Source organism: Clytia hemisphaerica, unplaced genomic scaffold, assembly GCF_902728285.1.
Source record: "Clytia hemisphaerica strain Z4C2 unplaced genomic scaffold, Clytia hemisphaerica genome assembly, whole genome shotgun sequence".
Classification (NCBI taxonomy): domain Eukaryota; kingdom Metazoa; phylum Cnidaria; class Hydrozoa; order Leptothecata; family Clytiidae; genus Clytia; species Clytia hemisphaerica.
The window spans coordinates 743,628-762,187 of NW_027103770.1; the positions used below are offsets into that span (position 1 = coordinate 743,628).

Here is an 18,560-nt window from a genome sequence, read left to right on the forward strand (position 1 = left end):
CAAATTTTGGTACTAATTGTGTAAAAAATAGGATTTTGTGAGAAAATTAAAAAAAAAAGACCATATTTTACCAAAAAATTTTTTTGGGAAGTAGATTTTTTTTTCAAATTTTCGAAAATTTTTTTTTAAATCTTAAAAACAATTTGCTGGTTGCAATAGAGATTTGATTTTCTAAAATGTTGTTTTTTCCTATTGAAAGCTATGGATATTGAATTTTTAAGATGTTAAATTTGATTTTATTTGATTTTATTGAATTTATGAAGGTCAAAAGCCTTTTTCAAGGCTAAATTCAGTTAGTACTAACTGTACTAAGTGTACCAAGGTGGTGGTGTTACTAACTTCTTCCGAGAAAGCAGTTAGTAGGCATGATGTCTTGTACTAACTGCTTCACCCCCCCCCCCCCCCCCCCTGAACTACATGCTATGATTGTTAATATTTCCTAAATGTTGGTTTCTTTGAAGAGATTTTGTCTGGAACATTTTGTTAGTCTGTTGAAATTATAATTATATTTATGAGATATTTTGTAGAACTATATACTTTGTTGTATGACACTCTTCATGAAGAACAACATTATTACCCGTGTTGTCTGTCCCATTTTTCTTTCGTGACATTTTTGATTCATTACAAATATCGATATTTATTTGTATCATTTGTTTATCTTCTTTTTTTGTTTGGTCGAAAATTTAAACTCTGGTGGTTCTTGTGGTCCTTGTCCTTAGGATACTTAGCCATTTCTGGGTTACTTCAATGTACTGATTCGAAGGGCAAATTTTTTTGTCAATTCTATACCCTATTAGGAGCATAACATCAAAGATTTGCCCTGATCTAAGGAATGCCCTACGAAAACATGTTTTAAGGCCTTCTTTGAATCTCGGACGCTGGTCTAATTGCGGGGATTTGCCTTTTTGTTTCAAATTAATTTTAGACTCATTAATGACTCATTTTCTTCCTTTTAATTTCTTCAGATAAAAAATAATAACTAAAAAATAAACCAAATGTATTATTGAAACCCAAGAAAAAGGTAGCGACATGGATGCTATAAATGATAAACTCAATTCGTACGTCATTGGTGGGAAATATGGATTTGAATTTATCCCGATGGAGGAAATTGCAAAATCCCTAGGTGTATCTGCTGTTGGATTGCGATTCATGTGTGGTATTCTTGTCGGTAAGGATCAATATATAGCTTTTATTTCAGCTGCCCGTTGCATTTCTTTCGAACCTCTTGAGAATATTTAAAATTAACAATGGTAATGTATTTTCCAGTTTGGCCAATAGTGTTTACTGTCCAAAATTCTCTTGGCTTGGTTTTGAACGTGGAATGAAATTCTAAATTCAATCCATCTGCTTCACTTATCTAGCCCTTCAAGCTTAACTTAATTAAATTTAATTTGACTTAATGAAATTTAATTTGATTTTTTTCTCTGACAGGTTATCCATTCGCTCTCATATATTTACTCTTCCCAAAATCAGCATATAATAGAAAGGTATACTCAATTGGTTTTCTCTCGAGATTTTGGATGGACATGTATATAAAGATTGATACACTTCGAAGGCTTCTGGGATATTTTTTCGGATTTTTTCCACGAATATGGAAGTAATCTGAAGTAATCATAGCGTTCTTAATGAGAGCACTTATAGCTTTTGATGTTGACGTTTTGACCACTTCTCCTTACTTTCCTGGAACGTTATTCGATCGCACTACACAGTTGACAGGGTTGCATTGTGGTTTTAAAAAATGTATTGTAGTTTGAAAAATATTTCACTACTTTCACATGTTCATACCAGGGCGTTCTCTATTTTTTCAGCATTTCTACTTCACTATCACTGGTATCACAATAACCTACTTCTGTTTCGGTAAGATTTTCTTTCGAAAATTTTTTCTAAAGAATCGGCTTCATAGCGTGGGTCCGAATCATCACTGGCCTCTATTTAAAAACCCCTTGACCAAGAAATTTTATCCGATATTTTTATGTCTACGCTTTTGGAAAGGAAGCCTTTTTATAACAGTATTTAATACGGAAACACGTAGTGCCAGAGGGAAACATTGGGAAACTTTTCGCCCAAAAAAAAACAGGTATTTTGATTTTTATTCTCATTTGATTGAAACTTTCAGGTGCTGATTGTATCTACAATTTGTTTAGTATCTTCATGAGTTACGTGTCATTCTCGTTGCTTGGTCCTTCCATCAGTAATGTCATCTTCAACTTCCTCTTTCACACGGTAAGTCTGTTTATTTAATAATTTGGAGTACTATATTAGGGTTTGGTTCGATTTCTTACTTTGGTATATAGTTATGTACCTTTTTCTCGTATAGACTTTCCTGTTTGTTGGGTACGTTGTCAACGCGACGGAGAATTATGACGTCAAATGGACAACGCCACAGTGTATCTTATGTCTGCGACTTATAGGTATAAAGTGTGTTGTTCGATCTGGATCTTTTGAAAACTTCGATATTCGATTCTCTTTTCCCGCCAATTGAAACCTCACAGAGCAAAAAAGTTTGTGCGGTGAAATTACCGCTTTTATAGATTTTATAGTCTCGTGATAGATGCTGTGTTATCTAGTACACAAAATTGGATAATATATTTTCGAGAAACTTATTGGTATTTCATTTTTTAAGGTTTGGCATGGGACGTGTACGATGGCCACCAACCTGAGGTAATTTGTTTTATTCATGTTTTCTTTGTTGTTCCGTCACATTGTGTCTTCTCTTCTTTCTTCTATTCTTTCTACAGGCTTGTGTGTGGGAAAACATGTGAACGAGATATTACATAAGTTGAAGAAATTTTCAATTTAAGTAGAGTCTTGTTCACAGATAATCCCTACATAATTTGAGAGCTTTTTTTATTTATCATCTTCTCAGGAAACGCTGAGCGAAGAACAAAAATACTTTCGGATCACGAAGAAACCAAGTTTTATGGAGGTAAACTTATTTTGTTCAGACTTTTGGAAATCTTTCAGTTATCTCTGAGCTGAGCTTGTGAAGCTTATCACCTTAGACCTATCGGCCTTCCTTCCTCACAATTGTCTCGCTAACTCTTTTCAGACGTATCTGGCTTGATTTTATTCTTATATCGCTTATTATTTGCGTGATATTACACTTTTTTTGTTAAGAACAATTTTATAAGAACAATGACGCTCAAAATCGCCAAAAAATAAGAAGAATTTAAGAACAATGCTGAGCCTGATTTACTCAAATTCAAGCAATTTTGGGGTCAAAGTGGTCAAATGAAATCAATGGGGTCAAATGCCTGACATACCTCAATTACACCCTATAAATAAGAACAGGATAAGCAGGGATAAGAACAATTTGAGGCTTAAAGTGCCAAAAAAATAAGAACAGCCGAGCCTCAGAAATATTTTACGGATGTGTATTTCAAAATTTATTTTCTTCAAAAATAAACACATACTACAGTCTGTTTTACATTTACGCGATTGTCAGGTGATTGGTCAAAGAAAAATCTGTGAACAAACTTTCTTTTAAACATAATAAATTCCTTAAAAGGGAATATCTACAGAAGTTGTTGCATCTATCTATCGTATCTTTATCTTTTATTTTAGATGTTTGGCTTTTCATATTGCTTTTGTGGATGTTTATCCGGCCCTCAGGTACCAAAACTTCTTCTATTACTCTGCATACATTATTGTCCATTGTCTGAAAAATGTACTGAGTGACATTATCGAAGGCTTGACGACAAGAGTGTCTTAATCCATAAGTTTTTAAGTTTGATGCTCTAATCTTTTTCGCTGTTTAATACAAAAAGCACATCATCGACTGCAATATCACTGTTCCAGGTTCTGTTTCAGAATTGTTTGATTGTATCATGTATGTATTTGAAGATCCTCCGCCGTATATTCTAGATTGCTGTATAAACAAACCCAGCAGCTATATGCGCTTGCAAACTATCAAAAATCGAATTCATATTCAACCTATATCATTTCATTAAAAAGATCGTCGCTCCCTTTGTTCAATATTTGCCTCTTTCTTCTGTTACTTTTTCATTTTCATTATATCGTTAAATGAAATCAGCCTCTTTTTAGTTTTCTTCGTCCCTGTTTATATTTACAATATATATTAAGTTCAATCTAATATCTTTGAGCTGAAACTTCAAGACTGTGAAACAGGAGAATGGAGAGGCTTCGAAATATGATCATGTAGATATGATAAAACATTCTTCGAAATAATGTCTCTTTTTGCTCATTGGTTAACTATTTTGTTGCTAGTTAAAGCGACGTGCATTTCTCTACGTTTGAAATCACCTCTTGGTGACCCTTACTATGTCTTCGGAATTGGCCCCACGTGTTACCATAAACCAATAAACCAATCAACAGAGATGAACCTCAGAGCCCGTTTCCACGATAAAGCAGTCGACTACATCTTCTACAAAAGAGACATAACTAACCCTTGGCTAAATTCCCGATTGTTTCAATACAAACATTTTGACATATGCGATGGTGGCGATGTGTTGCTGAAACTATTGGTAGATCTGCTCTTAAACCCAGAGTATACAATCACGACAGATCCTTGTGTCAAGACAGGACGAAGAATATATGCTTGGAAGTACAAATCTAAAATTTTGATCGTGTTTGCCTATATGGAAGATCGTAATTTTAAACTGCTTGCGGAAATTTTAAGTGACACCGATATCTTGATCTTAAACCTTCGAAGCGATGTAAGGTTTCACCAGAATGAAAACGTGTTGCCATCTCTAACCATAGGAGCTATCGACAAAGTGAAAACTTCTTTTCAAGAACTATTGGGAGTGATGAACTGGAAATATCTAACTCTTATCTATCTCCGAAACTCGATTTCGAATTCTGAAGAATACTTTCGACATTATAAGAATATGCTCTTCGAACGTTCATCCTGTCTTGATATCGAGGAAAGTAATTCATACGATTTTGATCACACTCTAAATAAACTTCGAGATCGTAATCAAAGTAGCCACGCTGTAATATTACTGGGTTCTCAACTGGCACAAGCCAGTTTCATTCAAAGCTATGGACCATCCAATAAGACATGGTTCATCAACGAAAACTACAGACCAATCAAAAATAAAGGAGGGACAATCATTGCCTTTCGAGATCAACGGTACCAGGCTTTAGGAGCAACCAAATTTCACACGGTTGACCAACTAGCCTCGTTATTTTACTTCAGCAAACAGCCTGGGTACACCAAAACACTTTACTCGATGGATTACACCGTCAAACTTTACGAGGATATTAATTTCTTTATGGTATTGTACAAAGAGCGAATCAAGAAATATCCAATTAATCTTCTGACATTGAAATGGTTTATACGGCAAAATCTTTATTACCGAAGGGTACAAATATATGTCAATAGCATAGAGATAACAGCTGATAACTCATCTGTTTTGAAAGTCATGCTACAGCCATATATGAAGCACAATACATGCCCAGAGATTAACTGCGCCCCAGGCTTTGAATATGTTTACACCAAGCTGGACATAAACACTACAACCTGGAATGAATCTTACCGTTGGACGTGCCAACCCTGTACAAACGGTTTCTACAAGCCGACAAGAGGTAATTCGACATGTCTTTCTTGCCCTTCGATGTATCTTTCCAACGAGAGAAGAGATTCTTGTTACGACCCTTACACCTTTCGAGTCATCTCAACAAATCAACCGTTCGCGGTGTTGGCGATAGTTTTATCGATCCTTGGATTGTCTTCGTGCTCCGTAGTTTTTATTGCTTTCATGAAGTTTCGATCGACCCCAGTAATGAAAGCAGCTGGTCTTGAAATCACTTTCACCCATCTATTTGTTATGGTTTTGAATTTCGGACTGTTAATTTATGCTTTTTACGGGACGCCGACTATTTTGAAATGTTACTGCCGTCTTTTTTCGTTGACGATGTTTTATACTGTTTCGGTTGCACTGGTCTTGTTGAGATCTCAGAGAGTATTAAAAGCATTCGGGTCGCACGTTAAAATGACCAAGTCTGAAGTACGCAAATCCAAAATGGTGGAATTCTTTTCAGTGTTAATACTCATCATTGCTCAAAACTTAATACTGTTGGTCGTGGTTTATCAGAAACCTATCGCCGTCAAAACTATCATCAATATAAAGACATTTGAGAAAACACCTTTTTGCGAGATCGAGACGCATTTAAACATAGTTATTGGGATGACCATTTGTTTACAATTCGTGTGTTTTGTGCAAGCATTCTGTGGTAGACGCCTACCCGGTGCTTTCAAAGAAACAATGTCTATCGTCTATGGAAGTTTCATCGTGATTTTGATTTTCATCGTTTCATACCCTATAGTATCTTTTCAAAAAGATGTTCTACAGCGAGACATCTTTTATTGGATTTCTATTACACTGAGCATGAATGTTCTGGTCGTGTTTTGTTATTTCCGACGTGTTTACATTGCGGTATTTTGTCCGGAACAGAACACGGTTGAATATTCAAGAGCAATAATTATGGCTAAAATGAGTAAACAATCACGAATAACCTTGCTTAGATGATTTTATTTTCATCATTTTTGCAGTTTTGTATTATATTATTTTAAGGTCCATATAATGAATGAGAAAATAACTTGGTGCAGACATGCACCTATCTCAGTTGACATCAAATACGACTTACAAACACATTACTTATTTAATCTTTCTCAGAAATGGAATTAGGACAAGAAATAAGACACAAGAATTTATAAAATTTTTAAACACGTCTGAACATGTCCATGTCCCTAGTCCAAGAAAGTAGAGGGTGAGCTAAAAACGTGCTCACACGATATCTACAAAAAAGTTCTGGAACTAGCGAGAAAATATAAATGGTAGCTAATCAAATTCAAAATAATTACGGCCAATATGGCTTTCTCTTTCACTTTCGTTTACAACTTTCTTACGTTTTTTTTGCCGATAAATCGATATCTCACAAAGTTAAATGGGTTGTGGTTCATATCAATAATTGCAATGTTTTCTATTTATCTGTTTCTTTTTTTCAGTTTTCTTTCCAACGTTACATTCGGTTCACGACAAACACGCTGGTAGACGCTGACATCCAAGATAAGCAAAGTGGAAGGTAACAATATGTCATTTGAACCCTACCAATAATGTTTTAATAATATGTGGTTTGCCCAATCAGGACAATTACGGGGGATGCGAATTAAATAGTTTTTATCAGTGTTTTTTTAATTAAGGGGTCAAAAACTTTTCGAGTCTCTCAATTTTGACTTTAAAACTCAAATTCTCCATTTTACTTTGTAAATCTACTATGTACCCTCTCCTAGTGAAGAGCCCCTTTCTTGAAATTTAGACCTCTCCAATCAATGTTAGTGTTAAATGTTGCAGCAAAATTTTAGTGTTTTTGCTTTCTTTTTATGGTGCAGATTCGCAGCAAGTTTCAAGCGGTTTTTATCTGGTTTACTGGTGGTAGCCTTGTTCACTGTTTTTGACTCAAGTTACAGAAGTGATATGCTGTTAACCTCCAAAGTGTTGGTATGCTTAATCTTTGTTCACATCTATGTCGGTCCTGCTGGGCTTCGGCTTAATTTTTCAGCTCTCCTTTAAAATCAAAAAAAGTCCAATCGTGGGTGACTTGATTTTGAAACAACCGTACACGCTCCCGTCTAATATTAGCCTAATCATAGATTTATAAAGCCCGAAGGGCTAGATGGCGTACTTTTGCTGAAAAGTGTGCCGTGGTTAGGTAGGAAATCCTACCTAAGTCACGTGACATTACAATAGAATTTCAGCGCTTGACCAATCAGAAGCTTCGCGAGTTTTCGAAAACAATAGCAACAATATTCACTATTTTGCCTGCGATGGCTTGAAGCGCGACATCTAGCCTTTCGGGCTTTATAAATCTATGAGCCTTATAGCCTGGATATCCAGGCTGATAACTTAAGGCAGACAAGCCTGTAAATAGTAGAAATATCAAAATAAGAAAAAGATTTGCAGCTTGGATATCAAGGATTAAGTCCATTAATTACCTAGCTTTTTGGACCTACCCTGGTGGGGTGGAGGTCCTATAAATTAACCCATGTTCGTTCGTTAGTTCGTTAGTTCGTTAGTTAGTTACCAACTTTTCTCGAGATTGGCTCATTAGTTTTTTCTGATTTTTGGCACAAAGGTGCATGACCATAAACCCTCGCATGTGACGGAGCCCGATTTTCGAAAAAAAAAATTTTTGGGCAAATTTGGGCCAAAAAACGGCTTAAAAACGGGTTTTTTGGACTTAGTGAAAAATTGGATCATTAATTTTTTCTGATTTTTAGCATGAAAGTAGGGTACAATCATAGTTAAAAGATGGCTCAAGCAGATTTTTGCAAAAAAAAATTTTGGCTCAAAAATCGCATTTTTATCTATAAGAACCACTTTTAATAAGAATACATCAATGTTCTTAGCCATATTATTATTATTATTTTTATTAGTTTTTTTTTAAGATGAAAATGTCACGGTGGAGGGTAATGATTTGAGTTTTCTAGAAACACTTATTATTTTTTTGGCTGAAAAACGAATCTTTATCTATAAGAATCACTAATTATAAGCATAGATCAATGTTCTTAGCCAAATTATTATTTTATTATTATTTTTTCTAAACAAAGAAAATGTCACCTTAGAGCGCGATGATTTGAGTTTTCTGTAAACACTTATTATTTTTTTGGCTGAAAAACGAATTTTTATCTATAAGAATCACTATTTATAAGCATAGATCAATGTTCTTGGCCAAATTATTATTTTCTTATTATTTTTTCTAAACAATGAAAATGTCACCTTAGAGCGCGATGGTTTGAGTTTTCTGTAAACACTTATTATTTTTTTGGCTGAAAAACGAATCTTTATCTATAAGAATCACTATTTATGAGCATAGATCAATGTTATTAGCCAAATTATTTTTTTATTATTATTTTTTCTAACAGAAGAAAATGTCACGATAGAGTGCGACAGTTTTCTGGAAACCTTATTTATTAAGCTGTGCATTTTTCTGATAGTGGTTTTTATAAAGAAAAGCGCTTAATAGCTTTTTTATTTATTTTTCAAAAATCTTTTTCAATAGTGTTGATAGTTTCTCTCAATAGATATGCTTTCATTTTCTTTATTTTTTTGTATTTTGACCAGTTATGTCTTAACCAGGTAGGTCCATAAAAGTATCGCTTGTTTGAAAATAAGAACATCTTCATTACTTTCAGGAAAATTTTGAAAAGTCCGCATATGGTACCCAGTCACGCAGAATTTTTGAATGTTTTCTTATTTTTAGAACAAACCATTTCTGGAGAAAGTTTTATTGATGGGTATCATTTATTACGTCCAATTTGCAAAATATGTCTTTGTTTGGTGGTTTGCTGTAAGTTATACTTTCTCCGCGTCAAAAAGTGTTCAGTTAGTATTTTGCCTTATAATTCCTGGAAAAATGGCACACTTTATTGAATATCTTCAAAGGTTTATAGAATTTCCCTTCAAGTAAAACCAAAGGGTCGATCATCCTTACAGAAAACAAATAAGATGATTTTTCAAAAGTTTTAGCTATGCTTAATGTGAATCGCAGATGATATATCAGGTGCACGAATCCATTACATGTTTTTTTTTTTATAAGCAAGTGTATGCCCCTTGGTCAGGCTCGTGTATGCTTAAGTTCTCAAAGCATCCAGGCATAGTTTATGCTTATTATATGCTTAAGAATCATGCTTATGATTCACCCCCCGAGCCAAGTTTTTAATGAAATTTCAGAAATTTTGTAAAAATTTGTTCAGATTTTGGGAGCAGTGGAATGTGTAGCTAGCCGTGGAATGTCTTATTTTTTACTTGACATCTACCAAACCTATTTTAAACAGATGAAAATGACCACTTGAAAAATATTTTAGGCTGACATATATGCTCATGTTATGCTTAGGAAATCTGCAAATCTGAGCCTCCATATGCTTATAAGCGTTATGCTTATAAAAAAAAAAACATGTAGTAGATGCCAGTTAAGGGACCATTCAAAAAGTGCGTACGCTCGAAAATGGCAAATATTTGACTCCCCTTCCCCCCTTGTACGCTTTCGCTTTTTTAGTACACCCCCCCCCCTAACCAAAGTCGAAACTTGAAACTCTTGTAACAGTAGAATATTTAGGTATCCAATCGTATTTATAACAAAGTCTCAATAAATTAAAAGAATCTATAAGATGAACAAAAATACCAGGAGAAATGAAAAATAACAATCGCAAAAAACATTTTTTGATGTGAAAATATTACGTTTTTCTTTCAAAAAAGACAGTTCAGGAAAAATTACGAGCGTACGTACTTCTCCTCAAGGACCCCCCTCCCCCTCGTACGCTTTTGGGAGTACCCCCTCCCCCTCTCGAGCGTACGTACTTTTTGAATGGTCCCTAAAGGCTATGACCGGTTAAAATTTTCATCGGGAACAATCTATTCACTATATATCTCAATCCACCTTTCATTGACATTACAGGAGAGTATATGTATGTTGATTGGTTTAAGTTACGATGGAAAAGATTCCCATGGAAACGCCAAATGGGAAGGACTGAACAATTTCAAATTCCGAAAGTTCTTCTTTGGTGCATTCTTTCAAGTGAGTGTTGCAGTTGATGCATTACTGCTTTATTTCAATGTTATAATATGTAACCAACATAAAAATATACATCCCGTTCTATCTGATTGACCTTGTAAGAGGCCGCGTACTGAAATGTAGGAAAATGTATTTTATTATTGTGGTGTGACTAAAAAATGATTACCTTTAGCATTGGGCTTTTCCAGAAAAAAAATTAAATATGGGGGGGGTGGAGGATATAAAATGATTTGGAAATTTAACCCCCGGACATTGTGACTTTTGTCCCCCCCCCCTCGGACAGCAGGTCTAACCCCCTGGACAAGCCCCATCAGTTGACCCCTAGACATTCAAAATTACCCCAAACAGAGCAAGTTTACCCCCCGGACAGGGTAAATTTTGTAGATTTTTCACTACCCCCCCAGACACTTTATCCTCCACCCCCCTCCTCCCATGTACGGACATTTTCTGAAAGAGCCCATCGGAGGGAAGAAATTTTTACAAATTAACGGCCTCATTCAGGAACTCTAACAATATCGTCTTTATCCACGAAATAATTACGTTTTCTTTTTACCTTGTTTCACAGGATATCATTGAGAGTTTCAACATTCAAACGAACAGGTGGTCAGGAAGGTATGTCTCACCTTGACCGACCCTAAGAGCCGGGGAATTGACATAAAAACACATTAGAGTAATAAAGATCTCTTGGGAGTTAATGTTTTATTTACATTGATGCCCACTGCCAGTTAATAACTATATATTAACTGATGGCACCGTTTTGAAGAGCATGATGATTACATTGGACCATCAGAATTAGGTTGTTTTCCGTTGGTCAAGAGAAAAAGGTTCATTTCCATCTAGAGTCAGAGAAAAGTATTCGGGGATACTTCTTGGATATACAATTTTCGTATATGTTTTATTTCTTATTTCGCCTATTAGTATTTAGGGTCACCGTTTAAGCATAATTTGGTTTTACTTTTTTTAACCAACCCGACAGACGGACACTTCTTTCGACTTACAATATATCCAATTCGATTCCTCAATAGATATGTTTTCAAGAGGTTACGTTTCCTTGGCAACCGGACAGCTTCTCACGTTTTCACATTGTTATATCTTTCGATTTGGCATGGATTCTATATCGGGTATTTGGTGATGTTTGTACTGGAGTTTGCCACGATGATCATCGAGAGAGAGGTTTGCTATTCGATTAATCCCAGTAGCCAAGCTATGAAAGAACTGATTCATTTTCGGACTACCTAATCAGTGGGCAAATGCTTTCGTCTCGGACGGAAAAACAAAAGACTTTGCACAACAATCAGCCAACTTTCTTCGAATTTAGCTGAATTTTGAGATGGGAAACCCTCTTATTTGGAATTTCTTAACAGCCTCTTAACATCGAATCACGTGAAAATGCCCACGTTAATTAGTCTTCATGATTCGCGAAATTTGAATTCCATCAAAACGTGAAATTTCTTGAGTTACATACTCTCGGGTACCTAATAGCCGGGGGGGGGGGGCGCTAATTAATTTTTCGAAAATTTTCCACCCAGGACATTCTTATTCCAACCCCCCCCCCCGCTTATTGATTTTTCAGAAAATCTTTTTTTGAAAGTTCCCTCTTTTGCCCTAATTCTGCTGTATCAGCCTCCTTTTCGAACATTTTCCACCCAGGACATTTTTATTCCAACCCCCCCGCTTATTAAATTTTGAGATTTTTTCCAACCCCCCTGCTTATTCCAAACCCCCCGGCTATTAGGTACCCAAGAGTATTGAAGTAATAATATTGGTTAAATTCAAAGTTGGGGGCAAGCTGGTCGTTACTCTTTAAAAGATAACTTTACATCTATCCGCAGACACGTGTTTCGTCCTTCCCAGGACTCATCAGTGCAGCTCGCGGATAAGCGAGCATAGACTGCTGTTGTCACCAGAGTGCTCAAAACACTAAGTGTCGAGCTTCGCAGATAACTTTAAAAATACTGCACTCTTTCAACCAATTCTTTATTTTTTTACCAGGTCCGTGGAACATTCTTCAAACTCACCAACATTAGTTTCGACGAACTTTCTCCTGTTACGCGTTATCCATTTCAAGCTTTTGGTGCTGTGTACAAGTTCTTAGCCTGCGGATTTTACGTGCAAGCTTTCATGCTGCTAAAATGGCGGAAATTTAGTATCGTAAGTATTTACTGTATCTTATTGTGGTACTTTTTATGGAGCGTACTCTCAGATTTCTAATAAATACTGGACAAAAGCCTACAGACAACCATTCCCTCGAGGAATTCCTAAGAGATTTCTATTGTAATACACACGAAATGCCCGTGCGGAAATTGGCAGCTACGGTCGAAAAGGCGTATAGCCTACAGACAGCCATTCCTTCGATTGACCTGGATTGACCTAACAATATTCAAAAAGTTTGTATATATATTTTACAATGATCTTTCTCCATAGTTGGAATCCTCTTTGGTGCCGAATAATAAAATTTATATCAGAGAGAGGGTAGGAAGAAATAGAGGATTTCAAGCAAGGGGTGACTTTTGGAAGGGGAGACGAAGCTTTCTTTTTTTTCTAGTCAGGATTTGTATTTTTTATAAAAGGAGAAATCTTTTTAATTTATAGTTATTTTCCATTTTTAGGCCTTTTTAGTGTCATTGAATGCGATTTCAATTTTCAATATTCAGGCGAATGCTAAGGAGGACAAGATCAGGGGTCTGATACCGAGTTAAGGATTTTTTCCGAATTTATCGACGAATCTTTTTTTCTTTCGTTTCAGGTGTACGCGAATGTATATTACTGGCCGGTCGTTCTCATGGCATCGTGGTATATTATTGCGAAACCTCTTCTGACCATGATCATACGATTCAGAAAAAGGTATTTCAACTTTCTGATGTATAGAATGAGAATGTTTAATAATGATTACTCCGAGCTGCCACCTATCCACGCTAAAGGCCATCTCCGTAAGAGAATTTACCTAAGTTGGCGGTCGATGGTTGGCGCAGCGCTTTGATCTTTTCCATCCAGATTTGGGATGAGTATTAAATGAACTTTTGAGCGCGGTGATTGGCTAAACCTAAAACAATCGCATCAAAATCAATAGCCAATCACAAACAGCCCAGTCGCTTTCACTTTCGTTTTCAAACGAAAAGCAACGTGGTTTTTATGGCTGAACAACCAGGTCAGATAAGATTAGATTAGAAACTCTGTAAACATTATTCTAATATTCTAGCATTCACATTCATATATTCCGTTCAATGTCTTTTCAGGAGGACTAGGCTCCTTAGGTAAACTGGTTTCTCCCATATGGAACTCTACTCCACCTTTAGTGCACTTCGAACTGCCAAAATAGGTCCATCACGCAAAAATAGTCCAATTCACACATCCCAGCTCAAATGTTTACTTTAGGTTCCAAATAAACGGGCCCCGCTTGTTAATTTTTCGAAAATTTTCCAAGCGCACGGACCTTATTAGGACCCCCCCCCTCCCCTGTTTATTTGGAACCTAAGAGTACCATCGTTCCTCACGCCAAAATCTTGATCATGCTAGTACGCCCAAAAATTTGATTCAGGTCATCATGCACGAAAAAGCCTCAATAGAAATTATGCAAACCATTAGGGGAAACCGGGTGTGACATTATATGGTTTGTTTTATTTCAGGTCAACGAAGAATGAGGAGACGAAGTCCAAAGCTGAATAAGGTAGTAGTTAGTGAGAGTTTAAGAAAGAAGAATTTTTAAAAATTATACTGTAAAAATAATTTTTTAGATAATTTTTTTGTTCTGTTTTATTTATAGTTTACTAATTTATTATTTTAATTTTGTTTGATTTTTAAAAATATTTTTACGATGACAGTTGTCACTTTGAATATTTTGTGCGAGTGAATAAATGCAATCCTATCGAAGAGAAAATATTACTTTTATTAAAGACATTAGATAGTTACGTAATAGTTTAGAAAATGACGTTATAATTTTCTTTCTGACAATTTGTAAATTTTTAGATTTTAATGTTTGTCGAATACCTTAAAGAAAGAAATTTTGGCGGCTTTGTTGATAAATTGAGTTCAAAGCTAAAATTCTTTTGCTTATCTAATAACTAGTTTTTGCTAAAAATAACATGCAAGCGCTTCATTAAATTTATCGAATAGATTCCTACTAAATTTATTTTTTTTCATTCCCTACTAAATTTTTTAATTCAAGCCACCCGTCGAAGTAAATAACGCCAAAATTTCTTCCTTTAAGTTATTTTTTTGAATTTATCAATATTATAGCATTCAGAATTTTTACGCATAGTTTATGAAAATCTATTTACTGTAATAAATTAAGTTTTTGCTGTAGATAAAATCATATCACTAGTACTAATCCTTTTAACAACTTTTTTAATCGAATTCAATTGTTTTTCTTGTATATTAGTCCAAATTACGTCGACTTTTGCACCAAAAAACATCGAAATAAACTCTTCAAATTTTAAGATTGATCTTGTAAAGCTAAAAAAAGATTAATCTATTGTTAGTTTGTAATATTGGACTCTTCCCTTATATGAACGGTTTTTTCCTGGAAAACCCCATTCTCCCATTGATAAAAAAATTATAGCAAAAGACTACAACATGAAAACTCAATCGAACTATTTTTGCGGAAATACTGCCTAAATCACCTATTGTCGGAAATTTAACATTTTTGTATATTTTTACCAAAATTCTCTTTTTCTTCTTCAGATGAAAATATAAAACAAAAAGAACTACAAAAAAATTACACAAATCCAACAAAGAAAAATGTATCGCGAGATTTTATTAAATGGACCAAACATTGTTGGATACGTCCGTTTGATGTTGGTCTTCACTGGATGTTTATTCTTCAACAATACTGTCTTCATCACTTTCGTTTCTCTATCCGCCATATTGGATATGTTCGGTAAGTCGGCATCATGTACAGTTTGGTTTGCGTGTTCTTCTACATTGTGGATACGCTCGTACATCTGTCAAATTAGAATATATTAAAGTCCTTTAATTCATGATAGTCATCACGTAATGTTTTCTACGCAAACACCCTTATATTTTAAACAATATTTCGTTGTTTTTTTTTAACTTGCCACTACTGGCAAAAGCGTTATGAATATCATGAATATATTAAAGTCCTTTTTAAATTAGCTGTCAGGTAAGTATCAGGACAATGGGCTCTTCCAGAAAGAAATTGTACATGGGGGGTGGAGGATATAACAATTTTTAGTGATTTACCCCTCGGACAGGGTGACTTTTGGCCCCCGGACAATAGGTTTTACCCCCCGGACAAGCATCTGCTGACCCCCCGGACACCCCAAATTACCCCTGGACAGAGCAAATTTACCCCCCGGACAAGGCAAATTTTGATGATTTTTTGCTACCCCCCGGACAAAATATCCTCCACCCCCCATTTACAATGACAAATACAAATAACTTTAGATATAGTTTGAACTAGCTTGCGCTTTTGGGCACGTTTGAAAGATAATCGTGAGTGGACTATTACAAAACGAAAAAGTTTTGAAGAAAACAACTCCTGGCAGAATTATGCTACACATGGATACTAGTTTTACTTCGGTGATTCATCAAGTTTAGATCATCGTTACTGAAAAATGTTTTTTTATGAGTGCGCATGCTATGTATCGGGAGAAATTCAATATTCAAAACAAGAGCAGTGCGCATATCCCGAATGTTAGGCGTTTTACGCTCGAATCGTAGGCTATCTTTCTTCCAATATCGTTACTGTGAAAAATATTTAATAGATTTTACCGACGGCTGATTTTCAAGTATTCTAAACATTAGATTCAACCAGCAACATTTTACACAATCCCAATGTTGTTTTTATTTCTAGATGGATACTTAGCACGCAAATGGAACCAAGAAACTCGTTTCGGTGAGTGGTTAGATGTTGTTATTGATCTATTTACAAGAGGTTTACTTTGGTGTCGGGCTTTGCCCAATTTCGGATTCCTGATCTTCGGATTTGAATTTCTAGTTTTCGTTGCTATACAGGCTAACAGCCATAATAGTGAGAATCGAGCTTGGCAGGAAAGGAAGAGAGGTTTAAATTGGTTGGCTGCAATGACTGTATCTAAAGGCTTTAAGACCATCCCCGGAGCGATTGCTATCATTGGTTTGTGGGTTCTACCGGTATGGGCTTGCATTATGATGAATTCCGACACATCTTTTTTGGTTGATTTTTTAAGTTTTTCCCCGAAAACGGCAGATTCGTTTGAATTTTTAATCACAGCATTCTTAATAACCTCACGCTTTCATTGTCTTCATGTAGAGCTCTCTATTTTGAAAAATTATATTTTAGACTTATTAGAAAGTTAAGTTTAAGATATTTTATGTTTTATCAGTACAGTATTGTGAAAATTTCATGGATTGACTTACTAAAATAATTTTCATACTTTTTTTCAAACATACTAGCTAACCGATTTTGCATTTCCAGGGAGGTTTTAGAAAAGGCTGTTGATTCCCGAACATTGCCTGACAAAACCCCTTCCTTGCCGAACACGACGAAAACTGTGTCTAAAGCAGCTTGGTTGAAGGGCAATATTTTCACTTTTCAAAACAAACTTTGGGGCCTTTTTTTAAAAGTATTCGAGTCTATAGTCCCATCATTAAGGTCAAGAAATTACGACTAGCATATCTTAAAATATATCGAATAATAATGAGAAATAAATTTAATTTTTGTTTTACAGGCTCTTTCCGACCCTGGATAAAATTATACTATCGAATTTCCACTGTTGTAAAAGTTTCACACTCACTGGTTATCATAAGAAATTTATTGCTGGGAGAGTTCTAAATATAATTCTACAACCTTAGTGAGTATTAATCATAAATTCCAGGTACTTTACATTTCAATTCCATGTAAAATTCAGGAAATTTATATTTAGCACCTTGCCGACCTTAAATTTCGAATTATTTATTATCTGACCAACCGACTAGGACTTTCCCGAAGATATACCCGTAGAACAGCAAATTTAATTTGTTCAACCAGAATTTAATTTATTTTATAAATTTATTTGTAACCCTGAAAATTTAATTTACAATAATTTATAATTTTGTTTTCCAAAACAAAAAATAGCGTTTTATTTTTAATTTTTTATTTTTTTAACTCTTTATCAAGAATTTTAAGCAAATGTTAAGATCGGCCAAAAGATGATTTTGATGTTATGAAATACATGAAAAAAACACGTCGAAGCAACGGGCGGGAGTGGAAAAATGCGATAATCTTTGGGACTTGCCATTTTTAACTCAACTGAGTTCCTTTTTTTCCGAACACCCTGTAAACCCTGTATTGAAGGAATTCATTTATAGCAAAATAAATCTCGGTCGATTGCTCGAATTCCTTTAAAGAAATGGTGCGGGGTATGTCCGAGTCATAGGGGTCTCTTTTTCATTCGAAAGTCCCTCAAAGGGGTACAAAATTGAAAAGCAATCGAGTCTCTGTAAGGGTTCCAAAATTACGAAAATCAAAAATCAACTCCCTCAAAGGGTCATAAATTCTTGAAATTTAGACTAAAATTTGGCTGAAATTTCGGGGAAACTCTAATAGTGGCAAAAACGTCAAAAAATGGACAAAATTTTCGAAATTCAGTTTCTCTAAGGGTTGGTTTAGAAACTTTAGACATGCTCGTCACCTTGCAAACCTGGTAACCCCTCGCAAACTTTGTCATTTAGCAAGTAAATGAAGTTTAGCATACACCAAAAAGAAAGATTTTCAATTATGCTTACGACGAGCATATTCAATTTTTGCCTAGGGATTTTTTTAAATCATCAAACAATAAATTTCAATTTGATATTCTTTACATATATTTTTCACAGTATAATATATGTTTCCTTTTGTATTCTGCATTTTATATTATTTGAAATAAATTAATCGAAATATAAACCAAAAGATTATATTCGTTACAGTCAGAAGGGTAAAGTCTGTCTCAAAAGTAGGTGGACACTTTATTTTTTTAACAATTTCTCAGTATGTATTAATGCTATACAGTGTGTCCCAAAAAGAGTGGACAAATTTTTATATAAAGTAAAATCGTCATAATTTA

The 18,560-nt window shown here is 35.0% G+C and overlaps 3 protein-coding genes and 1 long non-coding RNA gene across 5 annotated transcripts in view; 3 read left to right on the forward strand and 1 right to left on the reverse strand.

Annotated features, from left to right (window-relative positions):
• The first annotated feature begins 963 nt into the window (after positions 1 to 963).
• Positions 964 to 14,892, forward strand: LOC136805873 (lysophospholipid acyltransferase 5-like). The gene is made up of 17 exons (XM_067062440.1): positions 964 to 1,168; positions 1,432 to 1,487; positions 1,809 to 1,857; positions 2,117 to 2,223; positions 2,318 to 2,411; positions 2,624 to 2,661; positions 2,867 to 2,926; positions 3,565 to 3,612; positions 6,974 to 7,050; positions 7,358 to 7,466; positions 9,229 to 9,315; positions 10,423 to 10,542; positions 11,105 to 11,151; positions 11,565 to 11,712; positions 12,532 to 12,690; positions 13,286 to 13,383; positions 14,166 to 14,892. Exons 1-17 carry the CDS (start codon positions 1,030 to 1,032, stop codon positions 14,203 to 14,205), a joined length of 1,476 nt encoding a protein of 491 aa, XP_066918541.1. The 5' UTR covers positions 964 to 1,029; the 3' UTR covers positions 14,206 to 14,892.
• Positions 4,098 to 6,494, forward strand: LOC136805957 (uncharacterized). The gene has a single exon (XM_067062548.1). It carries the CDS (start codon positions 4,188 to 4,190, stop codon positions 6,492 to 6,494), a length of 2,307 nt encoding a protein of 768 aa, XP_066918649.1. The 5' UTR covers positions 4,098 to 4,187.
• A 294-nt stretch (positions 14,893 to 15,186) lies between the features above and the next one.
• The window catches only part of LOC136805882 (uncharacterized), a 34,317-nt gene continuing 30,943 nt past the window's right edge, over positions 15,187 to 18,560 (reverse strand). The window contains exon 4 of the long non-coding RNA XR_010846461.1: positions 15,187 to 15,479. This is a non-coding gene — a long non-coding RNA (uncharacterized lncRNA). The remainder of the gene's footprint in view (positions 15,480 to 18,560) is intronic.
• On the forward strand, positions 15,277 to 18,079 carry LOC136805881 (uncharacterized). Of its 2 annotated transcripts, XM_067062453.1 has the most exons (3): positions 15,277 to 15,415; positions 16,352 to 16,393; positions 17,208 to 18,079. In XM_067062453.1, exons 1-3 carry the CDS (start codon positions 15,277 to 15,279, stop codon positions 17,309 to 17,311), a joined length of 285 nt encoding a protein of 94 aa, XP_066918554.1. In that variant the 3' UTR covers positions 17,312 to 18,079. The 2 variants fall into 2 exon arrangements, with proteins under 2 accessions (XP_066918554.1, XP_066918555.1); XM_067062454.1 differs by lacking the exon at positions 17,208 to 18,079 and having other exon boundaries at positions 16,352 to 17,199.

What these genes read in the sequence shown, in the direction of transcription:
- LOC136805881 (XM_067062454.1), top strand. Translation starts at nt 15,277, where the DNA reads ATGTATCGCGAGATTTTATTAAATGGACCAAACATTGTTGGATACGTC. An exon ending in CGCCATATTGGATATGTTCG is followed by an intron (nt 15,416 to 16,351) that starts GTAAGTCGGCAT and finishes TTTTATTTCTAG; the next exon opens with ATGGATACTTAGCACGCAAA.
- LOC136805957 (XM_067062548.1), top strand. Translation starts at nt 4,188, where the DNA reads ATGTCTCTTTTTGCTCATTGGTTAACTATTTTGTTGCTAGTTAAAGCG.
- LOC136805873 (XM_067062440.1), top strand. Translation starts at nt 1,030, where the DNA reads ATGGATGCTATAAATGATAAACTCAATTCGTACGTCATTGGTGGGAAA. An exon ending in CATGTGTGGTATTCTTGTCG is followed by an intron (nt 1,169 to 1,431) that starts GTAAGGATCAAT and finishes TTTCTCTGACAG; the next exon opens with GTTATCCATTCGCTCTCATA. An exon ending in AGAAACCAAGTTTTATGGAG is followed by an intron (nt 2,927 to 3,564) that starts GTAAACTTATTT and finishes CTTTTATTTTAG; the next exon opens with ATGTTTGGCTTTTCATATTG.